Consider the following 18,676-nt stretch of genomic DNA (forward strand, 5'->3'; position numbering starts at 1 on the left):
AGACCTCTTTGCAGCTCCTCACAATCATCAGCTGCCCCTTTTCTGCTCCAGACTTTACTCTCCACACCGTCTAACAGCAGATGCTTTTCTCCTCGACTGGTCGAATCTGTTCCTGTACGCCTTCCCTCCTCTGCCTCTCATGTTGAGAACCTTGTTCAAGCTCAAGAGGGAACGAGCCACCATGATTCTGATTGCTCCGAGGTGGCCCAGGCAACATTGGTTCTCCCTTCTACTTCAACTCAGTTCCAGGGAACCTTTTCTTCTTCCTCTGTTTCCTTCTCTGCTTACGCAACAGCAGGGAACCCTTCTGCATCCCAACCTCCAGTCTCTACACCTGATGGCTTGGTATCTCTCGGGCTGAACTCGACTGATACTCTTTTGTCTCAGCCCGTTCGTTCCATTCTGGATGCCTCCAGGAAACCAGCCACTCTACAATGTTACCATCAAAAGTGGACAAGATTTTCTTCCTGGTGTCTTCTTCATCATCTTGATCCCACTTCCCTAGCAGTGGAGACGTTGTTGGATTATCTTCTTTCTTTGTCTGATTCTGGCCTGAAGTCCTCTTCCATCAGGGTCCACCTCAGTGCCATTGCAGCTTTTCATGAGCCAGTCCATGGAAAACTTCTTTCAGCTCATCCCCTGGTATCCAGGTTCATGCGTGGGCTTTTCAATGTGAAACCACCTCTTAAAGCCCCTCCGGTTATCTGGGATCTCAATGTGGTTCTTTCAGCTTTAATGAAGCCTCCATTTGAACCTTTAGCTACTTCTCCTTTCAAATTTCTCACTTGGAAGGTACTTTTCCTTATTGCTCTTACCTCTGCCAGGAGAGTCAGTGAGCTTCATGCACTGGTTGCAGATCCACCTTTTACGGTCTTTCATCATGACAAGGTGGTTTTGCGTACACATCCAAAGTTTCTCCCCAAGGTTGTCTCGGAATTTCATCTCAACCAATCCATTGTTCTACCGGTTTTCTTTCCCAAACCTCATTCCCATTCTGGGGAACAAGCTCTGCATACTTTGGATTGTAAAAGGGCTCTTGCTTACTATCTGGAGCGTACGAAACCCCACAGATCAGTTCCCCAACTTTTTCTGTCCTTTGATTCGAACAAATTGGGACGTCCTGTTTCTAAACGCACGTTGTCTAATTGGCTAGCAGCGTGCATTTCTTTCTGTTATGCTCAGTCCGGACTGACACTGGAAGGTTCTGTCACGGCCCATAGAGTCAGAGCAATGGCAGCATCTGTAGCTTTCCTCCGTTCCACTCCTATTGAGGAAATCTGCAAAGCTGCTACTTGGTCCTCAGTTCACACTTTTACATCTCATTATTGTCTGGATGCATTCTCCAGAAGGGATGGTCACTTCGGCCAATCTGTATTACAAAATTTGTTTTCTTAATGGCCAACCTTCCCTCCATCCCTCTTTTTGTTAGCTTAGAGGTCACCCATCAGTCAAGAATAGCTGCCTGCTTGTCCTGGGATAAAGCACAGTTACTTACCGTAACAGGTGTTATCCAGGGACAGCAGGCAGATATTCTTGCGTCCCACCCACCTCCCCGGGTTGGCTTCTTAGCTGGCTTATACTAACTGAGGGACCGCGCGCCTCTGTCGGGCGGGAAGGCACTCGCGCGTGCGCGGTGCGGCCGAGCTAGAACTTTCTAAAAAGTTCTTAGAGTGCAATCACTCTAAAATTGTCCGTACCGGGGCTCCGTCGGTGCCGTCACCCATCAGTCAAGAATATCTGCCTGCTGTCCCTGGATAACACCTGTTACGGTAAGTAACTGTGCTATCCCCTTTCAACTTTAGAGAGTGCCCTCTCGTTCTCCCTACCTTGGAGAGGGTGAACAACCTGTCTTTCTCTACTAAGTCTATTCCCTTCATTATCTTGAATGTTTCGATCATGTCCCCTCTCAGTCTCCTCTTTTCAAGGGAGAAGAGGCCCAGTTTCTCTAATCTCTCATTGTACGGCAACTCCTCCAGCCCCTTAACCATTTTAGTCGCTACTTGATTATTGTAGTTCTTGCCCTTTTTCCTTTTGTTCCTGTTTGTTTTTAAATATTTTTATAACTATTATTATTATTTTTTTTATATTTCTTTATTCATTTTTAAAGTATGAAAACAAGTGTACAATAAATCAAATCATAATATACATTCTTCACTTGAAATTCTACAGTCATCTTATACTATAAATTACCTCCCTTCCCTTCCTTTCCAAATATACTTGTAATTACCTATCACATTTTTCATAAAACCCACCCACCCTCCCTCCCACCATATACATACTAAATGGGGATAAATACAATTATTATTATTTTTAATAATGTGCTGTGATTTTAAATATGTTTCTTAGTCAATGCATGTTTTTATGACATTATACACTGCCTAGAAGGCTGATTGGGCGGTATATGAAATCTTAAATAAACTTGAAACTTCTCTGGACCCTTTCGAGTAGTACTCTGTCCTTCTTCATGTACGGCGACCAGTGCTGGACACAGTATTCCAGGTGAGGGCGTACCATGGCCTGGTACAGCGGCAAGATAACCTTCTCCGATCTATTCGTGATCCCCTTCTTAATCATTCCCAGCATTCTGTTTGCCCTTTTCGCTGCTGTTGCACATTGCGCAGACGGCTTCATTGACTTGTTGGACAGTACTCCCAAGTCTCTTTCCTGGGGGTTCTCTCCAAGTACTGCACCGGATATCTTGTATTCTTGTGTAAGATTTTTGTTACCAACATGCATCACTTTACACTTACCCACGTTAAACCTCATTTGCCATTTTGCGGCCCATTTCTTGAGCGTGTTTGTCACATTGCAGGTCTTCGCAATCCTGCGTCTTCACTACTCTGAATAACTTTGTATCGTCTGCAAATTTAATCACCACTCGTTGTACCAATTTCCAGGTTGTTTTAAAATATGTTGAAGAGCATGGGTCCAAGCACCGAACCCTGCGGCACTCCACTCGTGACACTTTTCCAGTCTGAGTATTGTCCATATACCCCCACTCTCTGTTTCCTATCCACCAGCCAGTTGTTAATCCACGTGAATATTTCACCTTCGATTCCATGGCTCGCAATTTTTCAAAGTAGTTGTTCATGCGGAACCTTGTCGAACATCTTCTGAAAATCCAGATATACAATGTTGACTTGGTCACCCTTGTCTATCTGCCTATTTACTCCCTCGAAGAAGTGCAGCAAGTTCATCAAGCAAGATCTTCCTTTGCTGAAGCCGTGCTGGCTGGTCCTCATCAAATTGTGTCTGACAAGGTGATCAATGATGCGATCTCTACTATCTTTCCTGGTACTGAGGTCAGATTCACCGGTGTGTAGTTTCCCGGAGCGCCCCTTGAACCTTTCTTGAAGATCGGCGTAACATTCGCCACTTTCCAATCTTCTGGAATCCTTCCCGATTTGATCACAGTTCAGCTATAGCCCCTTTCAGTTCCTTGATTACCCTCAGATGGATGCCATCTGTTCCCGGGGATTTATCGTTTTTAAGCCTATCAGTCTGCCTGCATACCTCTTCTAGACTGACCGTCAATTTCCCGTCTTCTTTTTCTGCATATAGTCTGTCGGCTTCTGGTATGTTGTGTATATCCTCTACGGTAAATACAGACGCAAAAAATGTGTTCAGTTTGTCCTTTAGCACTCCCTTTATTCCATGGTTATCCAGCGGCCCCACCGCTTCCTTCGTGGGTCGTTTTCCCTTAATATATCGAAAGAACGACTTGAAGTTTTTTGCCTCCTTGGCTATTTTTTCCTCGTAGTCTCTTACCGCCTTATGGCACCTGCTTTGATGTTTGTGCTTTTTCCAGTTTTTGTCTGTTTTTGACCTTTTCCATTCCTTAAACGAAGTCTTCTTGTCTCTGATCGCTTCCTTCACCGCTACAGTGAGCCACGCCGGTTCCTTGTTCTTTTTCCTCTTGGATCCCTTGTCGATACACGGTATATATAGATTTTGCGCCTTGGTGATTGTGTCCTTAAAAAGGGACCATGCTTGCTGATTACTCTACTGGTCATAGATGGAAACTAGGAGACTTGAATGAAAACAATATAACAGTAACACTTTGATTTTATTTTGCTTCTCTTGTGTGACTGTGTTCCTTTCCTATTACACAAGGCAGCAAAAAATTTTTTTTCGGAATCATCTGACAACACAGCACATTTTTCTAAATCAGTTTTTCACTCTGATGTCAGATCTGTTGTTAGTTTTGTTGTTTTTTTTTTTTTCAGTCACGTAAACTTTTAAAGTTATGACTAATGTTAGTTTATAGCGTTTTAAGAATTGCAGCGTCAACTTAAAAGAAATGTTGCCGTATCTTTGGTCCAAAGTCAAACACAGCATAACATAATTATACTGGACTGTGTCACTTAGCAACCAATATTGCTTCAAATCTCAACAGTTCACCGTTCTTTTTTGTAAAAGAACACAATTAAGCTTATCTGTACCTTCTGAGGTGTCATGGCTTGTGCAGGATCATGTGATTAAAAAATAAACACTGAAATTAGAACAAAATACTACCGCTTTATACTTCTGTGCTTGTTTCACTCTCTCTACTTGCTCTGTCGTAGATGTTTTAGTGTAACTTGACTTGCGTGTGGCATGTACTCATCTTACTGACATCTTATTTTTCTTCTCTCTCTTGCTTCAGATGTTCATCAAGTACATAAAGGTCTGTTTCTGAGTATGGTTTGAGTATTGTCTATTGCATGGTAATAAAATACTGTAAAACATCCAAGATTATTTCTGCTGCAAAACAAATCGTCCTACTAGGAGCCGAGATGTGATGGTATGAATTCAGCTGTGGCAGTTGTGTGTTGGTTGCCCCTAACTAATGTTTTGTGCTCTTTAGGTGGAGCTGGTGTCCCATTTTGGATCAGAGCATTTTTGTCCACTGAGCCTTATAAGGTAATATAAAATGGAAAATGATTCCTTATTGCAGTTTCTCTAACCTTTGTCTTCGTAGTTCTTCTTTCTGAGAGAGTACCAGGTGATCAGCAGCAGAGAATGACACAGGGGAAAAAATCTGTCCCTGTCTCCACCCCTTCCCTGTGAGCTCGGTTCCTGTCCTGTCCCCTCCCTGGGAGCTCGGTCCCCGTCCCCATCAAAAAGAAAATAGCCAAAACAATAAGAAATACTCAATCACTGTCACTCACACCCAGTGAAGCAGACAGAAACCAAAGCGTCTTATATCAACTATGCCAGATCTGAAGTAAACACAGAATTACTAACCTCACTAACGACAAAACAATTGCAAACCACTCACAAAACAACATTCAAGTTCTCAAAAGCCAACTTGCTTAGATGTGTAACCATGGAAACCTAAATACAGCCTAAATACAATATTTCACAAAGTCTTTATTTGTTGTAAACTCCCAAAGTCAGTTTATGATGAACTTTCCTGCAAAACAATAAATACAAATGTAGCTCCCTCACAGCCACTATACTCCTTCCCTTTGCTACTTCGCCACGTCTCAAAATGAACATCTTTTCAAAGCATTAATTAGCTTTTCTGCATTCAGATTTTATATTCAGGGAAAGGCAAAAATGATAACGTTAAGTACGTGTTTTAAGTTGCCTAGGCAAAAACCCAGTGCAGTAAAAAAAAAAAAATGCATGGGGGAAGCAAAGAATCTAACACAGTGGTCTCCAACTCAAACCCTTTGCAGGGCCACACTTTGGATTTGTCGGTACTTGGAGGGCCTCAGAAAAAATAGTTAATGTCTTATTAAAGAAATGACCATTTTGCATGAGGTGAAACCCTTTATAATTTATAAATATTTTATTTTGGCTAAGTCAGCTAAGTCTTAATAATAATATTGTCATTTATAGCTAAAGAGACATATGATCAAGAAACTTTTATTTTACTTTTGTGATTATGATAAAAATACCGAGGGCCTCAAAATAGTACCTGGCGGGCCGCATGTGATCCCCGGGCCGCGAGTTTGAGACTACTGATCTAACAGGACAGGCTGTAGGGAAATGTGGCTAGCACGGGCAACTCAGGCCCTGGGTCTCCATACCTACAGATTGACTTCCTCATGGTTGCTGCTGCTTCTCTTCCCTGGCTGTCGGCCATTGTTCGTGTCTCTTCTTCAGCTTATGTTCTTAAGTTGTGTGCGGCTGCCGAAACCTATTCTCTGATGCAACTTCCTGTTTCTGGTTGTGTAAGAGGAGAAGTTTCAACTTTCAAGCAGCCACACGCGACTTGTTGAAACCCTCATGCCACTGGGAGACAAAAATAAAAATCATCAGGGGGGAAAGATGATGCCTGGACGGCGGGGAGGGGGATGACAGACCGTGTGATCGGTGACCACGCGTATTCCCTCACTTCACTGCATAAATAAGGCCCCGTCCCTGCGGTGACCACATTTTTTCTGTTTCCGTTTCGGTGGGTTATCTGCGGCTGGCCGTGGATAACAGGTACCGTGCCATTCTCTAATCAGGAGCACAAACTAACCAATTATGAAGCTTGCAAGCTTGCATAAGAGGCATCTTTTAAGTCTTCCTTCTTTCCATTTACTCTGACATGTGCAGAATTCCACTGATTTGTTTGGAGTGACCACTTAGAATTAGAGTTGTCAATTGTTTTGGGCTATTTTTTTTCACCTTTGCTGTCCTTACATCAGTGAAAGTTTTTTTTTTTTTTTTGCCTATATGTGGGTGGTTAGAGCATGGGTTCACCTCTCCAGTTATCTGAGGCTTTTTCTTTCGCTTGCGAGACTGCTTTGGTGCACAGCTGTTTTGGTGTATTATTAATGGAGTGCCTTTTCTTTTGTTCTGTGGTCATTAATTTGTACTGCATTCAAACCTACCCTCTCTGTATCTGCTTGTTCTATAGTCTTTGCTTGGTTAACACAATATTCCTTCTTCTGCTTTTTTCCTCTTTCCTTTCTGTCTTCATCTTCATGACCTAATATTTATGCAGAACTCTTGCAACTCCAGTCCCTCACTGCATCTATTATACCTACCTTTGCCCTCTGTTTCTATTTGCTTTGTATTCACAAATTCCAAGATCTTAATTTGGTCTTTCTTTCATTCAAGACGGTGCTTTTTTTGTCAGTAATTCAGTAAGATAGCAGGATGTAAATGACGAGTGCTGCTACAAGGCTGGCTTTTTGCAGATATTGCATTAAATATTTTTATTGTAGTCTTATGTAAACACTAGCTATTTGTTAAGTATTCATTTCCAACATACCAGTTCATTTCCAATAAAATCATTGGTTGCAGGGTCTTTGGCACAAGTATGGTGGAGGAGTATGAAGAAATTGCTGATTCTCAGTATCATTCAGAACGCCAGGAGCTTTATGATGAAGACTATGGTATGGCAACTAAATCTTGTTATCTTGCTGTATATCGGCATTAAGAATTAAGGCAGCGCTGTGTATTGCTTGTAGGAGACTTCTGTTCCTTTCTTGAGCTTAGATTAGCTGAGGATGCTTTAGACTGGTTACATTCCTAGTCCTAGGTGTGGGGGAGGCTTAACTGTCAGCCAATTCAGCACTAGTACAGTCAAACCTCGGTTTGCGAGTGTTTTGCAAGACGAGCAAAACACTCCCGCAAACCTTAACCCACAAACCGAGCATGTCCCGATAAACTAGTACCTTCCCCCTTGCGAGAACCGCATCGCATTCCCGTGGTAGAAGCGACATCCGCCCGCCCTCCCTCCCTCCCAAATAAGCTCTTTACCCCATCTGTGCTTGCCTGTGCGAGTGACAGATCTCGGAGAGAACGAGAGCCAGAAGGCCTTGAGCATGCGCAGATGCTCAAGGCCAGATGGGGTAAGGAGCTTGTTTGGAAGGGAGGGCGGGCGGATGCCGCTTCCAGCACGGGGGTGCGATAGGGTTCTCGCGAGGGGGGTGGGGGGTGTTGCGATGCTGGTTCGAGAGGGGGTGATGGAGCAGTGCTGGTAGCCTCAGTGGGGAGAAGGAGAAGGTAGAACGAATCAAAGCAAGTTTCCCTTACTTCCTATGGGGAAACTTGCTTTGATATATGAGCAATTTGGTTTACGAACATGCTTCTGGAATGAATTATGCTCGTAAACCAATGTTCCACTGTCTGTGTGTATGTGTGTCACTCCTGCCCGTATTTTAGTGGGGGGTGGGTGTTAGGGGGTGTCGCTGGGCCAGGAGGGCTTGGGCTCCCTCCTGGCCTCATCGGACTTGGGGGGTGGGGTTGGGGATTGCGGGGCAAGAGGGCTTGGCCTCCCTCTTGCCCCGAAGCTGTCGGGGACGTTTGGGGCTGGTGGGGCAAGAGGGCTTGAGCTCTCTCTTGCCCCGAACGTAGTCGGTGGTTCGGGGTTGCCGCGGGGCAGGAGGGCTTGTGCTCCTTCCTGCCCTGCTTGTCTAGAATGACACATCTATCTACTGGAAAAGATATTATCAAGGTAAGGACATAATCTCTTTTTGTAGCTGTTACATGAAGTTTTTTTCTTAATTTTTTAAAACAGATTATCCTTTAGATTATAACACAAGGGAAGAGAAATCTTCTAAAAATCTCCTGGGTTCTGCCACAAGTGAGTATAAATGTGAGAAAAGATTTAGCAGTTTTTTTGTCTGTTTGGGTTTTCTTTCTCTCTGGCAATCGGGAGCCGCAGCAACAATGGTCCGCCATATGTAAAGTAGTTTCTCATTCACTATCTAGAAAAACCTTCATAGAAAATGTTCCAGTTTGCCATATGAGAAATCATGTAATATTAAGACTGTGCATTTTTAATTAGATTCTCTGGGAAACATCTATTAATTTTCATATCTTGGGTGTGGTATAAATATTTGCATGAAATCCTAGAGTATTTCAGTAAATTCTAGGTAAGTTAATGGTAACTGAAAAATGATTATTTTGTTTTCCCCCAAAATTCCTTAAATTATGAAGCTTTTATAGGGTTTGGGCTCTTGTCATTTGGAATAAGGTTTTGGCATTGAGGCATCTGTTCAGATTCTTTTGGTAGCCTTTTTAGGCTAAAGGAAAGAAGTAAGGATGAATCCCAAGTCAGATGACTTCTGACTGCAGCTGAACCTCACAGTACCCTTTTAACTTGCGCACATGTAGTGGGATTTCTTCTTTTTTTTTCTGGAGGGGGGGGTGAGTAACGCTTTTGGTTGGTTTGCTAATAAAATGTTGAGAAGCCACTAAAGCTGGAGCTTAGTTATTAAGGAGAAGTGGAGGTTCTCTTTTTTTCTGTTATATGTTGCACCAGAAATGTATATGTAGGCATTTAGAAGATAGTTTTATTACAGGCTATAAAATTTGTACAGGAGGCTTATGCATGTCACGCCAATTTCATAAGTGAGCCTAATGCACACACTTTACGTTGAAAAATATCTCACAGAAAGTACATATTTATACTTGCTGTTTGGTATGCACAAATTTCCTGTTTTATTTTGCACCACCATGTGTGCATAATTTATACATAAGTCCAAATGCTGCTCCAACACTACAACCCGAGGAACGTAGAGAGAGGGGAGATATGATCGAGACATTCAAGTATCTCACGGGCCGCATCGAGGTGGAAGAAGACATCTTCTTCTTCAAGGGTCCTGCGGCAACAAGGGGGCAGTCGTGGAAAATCAGGGGCGGGAAACTGCACAGTGACACTAGGAAGTTCTTCACTGAAAGGGTGGTTGATCGCTGGAATAGTCTTCCACTTCAGGTTATTGAGGCCAGCAGTGTGCCAGATTTTAAGGCCAGATGGGATAGACATGTGGGATCTATCCGCAAAAATAGATAGGGAGGGTCACTGGAGTGGGCAGACTTGATGGGCTGTGGCCCTTATCTGCCGTCTATTTCTATGTTTCTACGGTGACAGAATTCATCCGCATTCCTGTCCCGTGGATAACTGCAGGGTTAGGGTTAACTGCAGGGTTAGGGTTAACTGCAGGGTTAGGATAACTGCAGGGACATCTCCATGTCATTCTTTAAGGAGAGAGGGAAGAATCAGAGTATGAATGGGGCACAGGCACTGACCCTCAAGTCTTGCATTGAAGAATGCTGGGGTAGAAGGACTGAGGTTGAGATAGACAGTAAAGAATGACATGGGATGGTTTCCCATGGTTATCTATGGGGACAGGAACGGCGATGAATTCTATCACTGTCATTTTCTAACCCAGATAATATAAACTTAATGAATATACAGGATGTTTGTGCCTATCTTTGTGCACTATGCTCTGAGTAATTTTAGGAAAGCCCAAATGCAGTTTAACCTGTAGAAATATATTTAAAAAATATCCCTTATGAGGCACATCAAATGCATACATGTATTATGTATAGTATGTGCTAGAAAATACTCTTCTTGCAGCTTTGTATCATTTTGCCCTGTTTGGGCACCTCTTCCTTCTCTTGTATAAAGCAATAACTTTCTCCAAGCACTTCTGTTAAATTTTTCTGTTTCAGATTTTTATTGATGATAAATATGAGGAAGATTTTGGAATGCTATTTTAAATCATGTTTATTAAATCAAGAAGCAGTCAACCATCAAAAAATCCAATTTTTCATATTAAGTAACATTATAAACCACAGTTTAAAATCCCTCTCACCCAATTTCCATCTTTCCCCAGTCAGATAAACTCTTTTTTAGGGCATATGGATGACAGCTGTTATTGTAAGAATGAAAATTTTATAAATAAAAATTAAAAAAAAAAAAAAAAAAATGATCACCCTAATCATGGCATCCAAAAAGGGGATCTTCAAGTGGTCAACCGTCATCGTGAATTGAATATGTGGATGACGGTGCCTTTTGAAAATCCAAATACACATGTTCATTCACCCCTTCAAAGAAATGCAGTAGATTGGTGAGGTAAGATTTCCCTTGATTTCCCATCTTGGCTGCAATTTTTGTCTTTTTTCATATTTTTGCCCCCCCCTCCTCCCCCGATTAAGCAATAAATTGTGGACATAAATTAAACCTTTATTCTTAGTTTTCAGTTTCATGGTTGTTCAAGAAATGCAGGCCTATGATGCCTGTAGGTGAGACTGTATTTTTGGAATTTTGTCTTAACTGATCCTTTCTGTTTCCTATATCTCTTTAGATGCTATTCTGAGTATGGTAAATAATCTTGCTGCTAATGTGCTTGGAGCAAATACTGATGGGGCTGCGGAAGGAAAAGATGCTGCAGATGTTTTGCATGGTAAGTCTTAAGTGCATATCTGACCAGATTTATCTCCAGCCTCTTTCAGCCTGCTAGGGAAGGCACTGCTTATGGAGTATGAGGAAATTTAGTGCCACAGTGGGAGAGGACAGTGAGAGGGGTTTGAGTGGAATTTTCGTTTTGTTCGCATGTTCATAAATCTTTTTCTAGAATAGATTATATTTTTGTTTCTGATCAGTTGATACAACAAGTAACGCAAGCTTCCATAGATCCAATAATTCTGTCGGATCATGGGGGTGTATGGATTGATTTAAATTTTGTTGATCAAGATAATGCTAAGCCTGTTTGGAGATTTGATAATGCATTGCTTATGTACCCAGAATTTTGTGAAGATTTTCAATTAAAAATTGATGAGTATTTTCTTTTTTTAATTCTTTATTCATTTTCGTATGTTACAACAAGTGTAGCAAATAAACTCATTTAAAACTTAAAGATACACACTTGATTAACTCTCATATAAGCATCAAATTTAACATTTCATTACAAATTAAAATTCTATAATATTTTAAATATTATGAAATAAATCTAACATTTATATCATTCTTATTGAATCCCATAATCCCTCCCCCTCCCTCCCTATTCAATAAATCATAAAATCATCCTTACTGTGAAATTATTGAAATACTCATGTATTATATAATAACAACAAGTATAACCCACTCTTTCCCCCCCTAATCAAATACCTTAGATGAGTATTTTCAAATTAACAACACTGAAGAAATCTCTATAGAAACCTTGTGGGATGCTTTTAAGGCAACCATGAGAGGTCAAGTTATTGCATTCTCAGCATATATTAAGAAACAATTAAAAAAGCAATTTATTATTATAGAAAAAGAAATTAAAATCTTAGAATCAAAATTGATTAGAAAATGGGAATATTCTACATTGCAAGATCTTTTAAAAGCTAAATGTAACTATAATGAGATTTCTTCTAAATTGGTTAGGAAGGATATTCTTTCTCAGCAGGTTTTGTATTATGGAAGCTCAAATAAGGCGGGAAGATTATTGGCAAACTATCTTAAATTAAAAAAGAGAGACAAAAATAAATGCAATTAAGGATGAAAAAGGAGATATTCACTCTCAAATTGGACCTATATTAAAACAATTTTTAAAGTTTTATAAAGACCTTTATTCTTCTGAGCTTTAGATAGAGAAACAGATGGTTTAGAATTTTTAAAATTAGTTGACGGTCCAAAAGTTCCTGATCATATAAAAAGAAGTTTAGAAGAGCCGATATTGCTAAAAGAACTACAGACAGCATTGAAGTCTCTTAGAGTGGGGACCGCTCCAGGTGGTGATGGTTTTACGGTAGAGTTCTATAAATCATTCCAAATTACCCTATTACCTTATTTATTTAATTTATATCAGAATCAACTGAATAAAGGTTGTATTTCAGGCACTATGGCAGAGTCGTTAATGATTGTTTTGCCTAAGCCAAATAGAGATCCTGTGTTGGTTTCAAATTACAGGCCTATTTCTTTAATCAATGTAGATGGTAAACTTTTAGCTAAAAGATTGGCCATGCGTTTGGCTAAGGCTCTTCCTTATATAATTGGTATGCACCAAACAGGTTTTGTTGCTCACAGACACTCTTCCAATAATACCAGACTGGCCTTTCAGATGTTATACTTAACAAAAGACATGAATTATCCGGCCTTCTCTGTGTCTTTGGATGCAGAGAAAGCTTTTGATAGGATAGAATGGACCTTTATGTATCAGGCCATGGAGTGGTTTGGTATTGGTTCGTGTGCGGGTCGCCGGAATAGATGGACCTAGGGTCTGATCCGGCGAAGGCGTTTCTTATGTTCTTATGATTAAAACCTTGTATAGTTCTCCTGTTGTTAGATTATATATTAATAATAATTTCTCGGAAGGTTTTAAATTGCAAAGGGGGGTTAGACAGGGTTGTCCTTTGTCTCCTTTGCTTTTTGATATAGTACTGGAACCCTTGATATTAGCTATTCAACAGGTAAGGGAGATTCAAGGTATTCCACATTCTGGAAAGGAGTATCTGCATATGCGGATGATATACTGCTTCATTTGAGGAATCCTGAGGCAACCATCCCATGTTTACTGGATTTGATTGACAAACTTGGTTTGCGAGGCACGATTTGCTCGTCTTGCAAAACACTCGCAAACCGAGGTTTAACTGTACTAGTAAAAAATCTGTGCTTATTCATATATTTTGTAGATACAGTACTGGAATTTCCTTACATCATATTTTTTTAAAAATAGACATTTTCCTAGAAACTACTTCTATGCATGTGTGGCCTTGGACTAGTTAAATAGTTGCATACTTGAGTGTACTAACACTGTTCTACATGCTCAAGTTGCTTATAAAATACCCCCATTGTTAAATTTATTGTAGTTATTGCTTGCTGTTAAGTTTTTTTAACAGGAATTTGGCTTCTTCTTGATCATAGATTATGTTTTACTCCATCCATAGGGAATTCCAGCATGCCAGAGAATGCCACTGCCATTATCTCTACCACTGCCACAGCCGCAGCCTCAGTTACTTTCACAGATACCCCAAAAATGCTTGAACCAACTCCAGATTACTTGCCTGTGTAAGTAATTTCTTTACCATAGATGCTTCATTTTAATATTTGGAAACTGGCGTGGGGAAAAGGAATGTTTAGAAGTAAGGTGTTATATCCTTTGGCTCCAGCTATACTAGCAGAACAACAGAAATTGAAGGACTTGCTGGCTGAAAAGCAATCATAAATGAATGGCCATGAAATTACAAGTTATTAGGTAAATGGCAAATTCAAAAGGCCCTTTGGTTAACCCAGTGATAGTGGATATCACAAAACTATCAGTCATGATATGGGTTTATGTCTTCAAAACTGGGGTATTTCTTTTTTTTTTTTTTTTTTTAATTCTTTATTCCTTTTTATTTCTTACATCAAGTGAAAAATACATATTAAATACAATTATTTCATAACACTTGAATTACATTCAATTACTCTTATACTATAAAGAACCCCCTTTTTATCAGTATTCTAGCTCTAAATACATTAAATTGATTTACCCTCCCTAACCCCCTTATATATTCTATCCATGTGCTAAGATATCTGATCATTAGAGAAATTTGCCAATGATCCCCCATATTTTATTAAAGTTATGTATATACCCCTGTTGTAACACAGTCATTTTTTCCATTTTGTATATATGACAGATTGAGTTCCACCAAAATGTGTAATTTAATTTAGTATAGTCTTTCCAGTTTTGAGTAATTTGTTGCATGGCGACCCCTGTCAATATCAATAAAAGTTTATTATTATTTGCAGAGATCGGGCTCTGAGTTCTCATTGCTGTATCAAATAATATTGTATCATATGAGAGTCCAACATGATTTTCTAATAATTTATTAATTTGGGGCCAAATTAGTAAGCCACTTTTGGGGTAAAGATATGAAGACCAATTATGATGTCTTTGCGTTGCCTAGAGAGAACACCACAAAATTCCTGACTTTTAATTTCTAATTATAGGGTGGATATGAGCGAGATGCCAGTTAAGGAATTATTGGACTCTGATATAGAAAAAGAGCGTCCCATTGTCCAGTTAGTGGAAGAGGAAGAAGAGGACCCTCAACAATCTACAGTTACACTGTTGGGCAGTGGTGAACAAGAAGAAGAAAAGTTGATTTGGTTTGAATCCGAGACAGACCTTTACTGTAGTGAACTGACTACAATCTGCTGCATTTCAAGTTTTTCAGAGTACCTTTTTAGGTGGTGCTCAGTAATTGTGGCCCTTCACAGACAGCAATATAACATGTTAGAGAGCATACAGAAAGGAGATGAGAAACGAGAAGCAGCCCAGCAGCCTCTTGCTGTACCAACAGACGTCACCCAACCTGTAATAGAAGAGCCAACCCAAGAGGAAGTAGTTAGTGACACGGTTTCACCTGACTTTATTATTGTAAGTCAGCTTGACAATAGACTGCATGAGACCATGGTAAATAAGACGGAGATATTTGCAGAGCTGGAGCCCAGCCATCCTCAGACTGTGTCTCAGTCGCTCTTTTCAGATCTAACTTCAGAAGTTAAAATCATATCCACCACATTGGTGTCCGAGGTAACTCATCATGAAACCAAACAGATTTCACAGGTGCTCACGCCAGTGGTCAGTGATGAGTTTCCTGCTGAAGAAAATACTGAAAGTTTGGTGACTATAGAGATGCCTACTATAAGCTTAGACACAAAGCATCTTGGTGAAATGACAGACACTATGAGCAGTGGGCAGATAGATGCCTCTCTTGTCACCACTGTAAAAGCTACAGAGACAGACGCCCTACCAGAACTTGACACCTCTGTGGTGGATGTAGCAGTTAAGGAAGGGAAAGGGAGCATCTCTGAAACACAGTTGCCAGCAGCAACAGAAAAGACTGTGTCTGCCCATGCAGTGGAAATAAAAGAGGAAGAGCAGGCTCCTGACGATTCTCTTTTGAGCATCCCTGTGTCAGGTGGACTACAAAGGACTGCGACAGACTTCTATGCTGAGCTGCAGAACTCCACAGATTTAGGCTATACCAATGGCAATCTGGTTCATGGATCTAGCCAAAAAGAATCTGTCTTTATGCGGCTTAATAACCGTATCAAGGCCTTGGAAGTCAACATGTCACTCAGCAGCCGTTATCTGGAAGAACTCAGCCAAAGGTATTGTTACAAGATGATAATATGTAATTGATTTTTTAATTGGTGTAAATTGCTCTGTATTGGAGATTTTTCCAAAAACTTATGATCTATTTTGATTCAAGGAGGTTAAGGGCTAAATCTTAGAATGGGGTAAAATTAGAGCAAAAACCAGTAAAACGTTTGGGCATATGGCTTGAATGTAAATATGATTTTTCAAGAATGGAAAATCTTTATAATAAGACTTATATTCTGATAGATATTGAGCAATAATTTAAGTGCGAAGATTCCTGGGTATGATTGGGGGCACAATTGCACATAACACTAATAGCCTTATGTCACCAAAATATGGTGCTCTTAGCTGATGAGGGTTAATAGAAGAAGCTTGATTACACTTCCCCTTCTGCATTCACGAATTCCGTATCTACAGATTTGCTTATTCGCGGTTTTAAACCAAAAAAATCATTTTCATTTTTCAGAATATTATAAGCCCGTAAGCCCCCCACCCCCCCCCCAAAGCCTTACCTGGTGGTCTAGTGGGTCTTCGGGGCAGGAGCGATCTTCTGATGCTCCTGCTCCATGCAGATCGTTCACAGGAAATGGCTCAAGAGACTACGGGAGCTCAAGGCAGCCATTTCTTGTGAGCGATCTGCACGGGGCAGGAGCGTGGGAAGATCGCTCCTGCCTGAAAACCCACTAGACCACCAGGTAAGGCTTATGGGGGGGGGGGGTTAAAATAGCCAGGGGAAGTGGGGGTTAGGGGCAGAACCGGCCCAAATATTATTCACGGGCCGACTCTGCCCCTAACCCCCGCGAATACGGAGGGAGAACTGTATTCTGCTCACTTACCTCAGAGTCTGATATATTTCTAGATTTCTTTCCTTCATATGTAGTTTCTTGATATGGAATGAGATTCTTCTTTGGGGATGAGGAGACTGTCTATAATGTCTGGTTTCCTAACTTGGAGAGATCATACTGCAGTATACTGAGACTTATTTTATATCTTATGATGTTCTTAATGTGAATTGGATATATGTGCATTTTAAAGGTACCGGAAGCAAATGGAAGAAATGCAAAAGGCTTTCAATAAAACAATAATCAAGCTTCAGAATACCTCACAAATTGCAGAAGAACAGGTAAATGCTCATTTTGAGGGAATGGATGGTTCTGTGGTTGACCCCAACTGATACAAAAAAAGGCTAAATGGGGAAATCTCTAAGGCTAGGTGTAGGTAGCAAAGTTTGAATTATGATGTAGAACATAAAGTATCCTGAAACTTGTTTGCATTTTCAGTTTTTGTCAGATTTTGAGATGCCTTTAACATAAAATTGGGTATGATTTTATTTTTTTTTAAATTTGTTTATTCAGTTTTGCATATTACAACAAGTGTATCAGAAAAATTCATATAATCTTATAAATACACACTTGATTTTCTTCATGAACACTTTAAGTACAATATATCATACTTATATTCATATTTTATACTTATATTCATATTTTATATTGATTTAAAAATGTAATACATATGATTTTTATAAAAATGCAGAAAATTATATGCACTACTAGAGCAAATCTGGAATTTTAACTGGTTAAGTGAGAAAACACAGATACAGTATAACATAACATATAACTATTTCTTTGTCAATTTTTTGTACTAGCAACCCACTTTATAATGGGGGAACACAGACACTCAATATCATTATTTTATTGCTAAACACTTTTTTTTTTCCTTGTACGCAGATACAAGGTTATGAGAAGGACTTGGTTACAGGGTTTTTTTTGTATTTGGCAAGTCCTGTTATCATTTTGATGAAAGACAGGCTTGTTACACTTTAGTTTTAATACTTAAAAGGGAATCAAGAGCTATTTTTATCCTAGGACCAGCGGCAAACAGAGGCTATCCAACTGCTGCAAGCTCAGCTTATCAACATGACACATCTGGTTTCCAATCTGTCTGCAAGTGTAACAGGATTGAAGCAAGAGGTACTTTACATTTTATGCTATAATGGCGTTTGAGATGCAAAGTATTACAATGGGATAAATGAGAAGTGCTGATTCTGTCAGTAGATTATATTAAAATTCATCAAAGAGGAATCCACCCAAGATTTTGAGGCTTTTTAGTATTGTCTCCTTTCCCCCGGCGATCTACCTCGACTCAAACGTGTCGCACAGAGCAACAGTTAACCACCACTTCAGTCTTTGTGTCATCTACCATGTTTGTTTGTTTCTTTAAACCATGCCTGTGTCCAGGTTTTGAGCTCATTTTGTTTTCTGAAGTAACTTTTCTGCTTCTGTTGCTACTACAAATTTCTATAACACTTCTAGATATATGTAGCACTGTACACTATATATGTATGAGATGGTCCCTGCAATTTCCTTCTTTGTTGCTCTAATTCTTTGAGATTCTGTTCTTCAGATTCTTTTGCTGCTTTCCCCCCTCTATGTGCCAGTGGAGTTTCGTTTATTCTTTATTTATTATTTAAAACTTTTTTTGTACCATTTACAAAATTAAAACTAAACTGTTTACATCAATTCAAACATACATAAGATAAAAACAAAGCATATCATGAAATCTACGGTACATAATTAAACAATTTCTTCTCTGCAAATTATCAACTGATAAATCGCAAGAATACAATACAAATATGGTTAAGCAGATTCTTTTCTTCAAATACCAATTAATGAATCGCAAAAATGCAGTAACAAGCAACTGAGTTTTTTAACTGTTTCTTAAATTGAAACCAGTTTTCACACAGTCGCAATTGGAGCCACTAGTAAGTTGCTTTTTGCCTTTGTACTTAGCTCCCAATACTGAAAAAGTACTTAGTATTCCTGGAGACCTACGATGGAAGCTCTGTGTGTAATCTTTTTCAATAGGACCCATTTTTCTGCGGAGTGGAAAAG

At 39.9% G+C, this 18,676-nt stretch overlaps 1 protein-coding gene across 4 annotated transcripts in view; it reads left to right on the plus strand.

Annotated features, from left to right (window-relative positions):
- The window catches only part of SUCO (SUN domain containing ossification factor), a 117,503-nt gene that overhangs the window by 61,328 nt on the left and 37,499 nt on the right, over positions 1-18,676 (plus strand). For 3 of the 4 annotated variants that reach the window (XR_004540875.1, XM_033960959.1, XM_033960961.1), the window contains 9 exons: positions 4,646-4,666; positions 4,847-4,902; positions 7,225-7,316; positions 8,444-8,509; positions 11,019-11,117; positions 13,585-13,705; positions 14,630-15,796; positions 16,821-16,908; positions 17,651-17,755. Coding sequence is in view for 3 of the 4 variants with exons in the window: in XM_033960959.1 (XP_033816850.1) it covers positions 4,646-4,666; positions 4,847-4,902; positions 7,225-7,316; positions 8,444-8,509; positions 11,019-11,117; positions 13,585-13,705; positions 14,630-15,796; positions 16,821-16,908; positions 17,651-17,755 (1,815 nt within the window). In the remaining variant the exon portion in view is untranslated. The remainder of the gene's footprint in view (positions 1-4,645; positions 4,667-4,846; positions 4,903-7,224; positions 7,317-8,443; positions 8,510-11,018; positions 11,118-13,584; positions 13,706-14,629; positions 15,797-16,820; positions 16,909-17,650; positions 17,756-18,676) is intronic. The other variant, XM_033960960.1, reaches the window with a different exon arrangement.

Source organism: Geotrypetes seraphini, chromosome 10 (assembly GCF_902459505.1).
Source record: "Geotrypetes seraphini chromosome 10, aGeoSer1.1, whole genome shotgun sequence".
NCBI classification, from domain to species: Eukaryota; Metazoa; Chordata; class Amphibia; order Gymnophiona; family Dermophiidae; genus Geotrypetes; species Geotrypetes seraphini.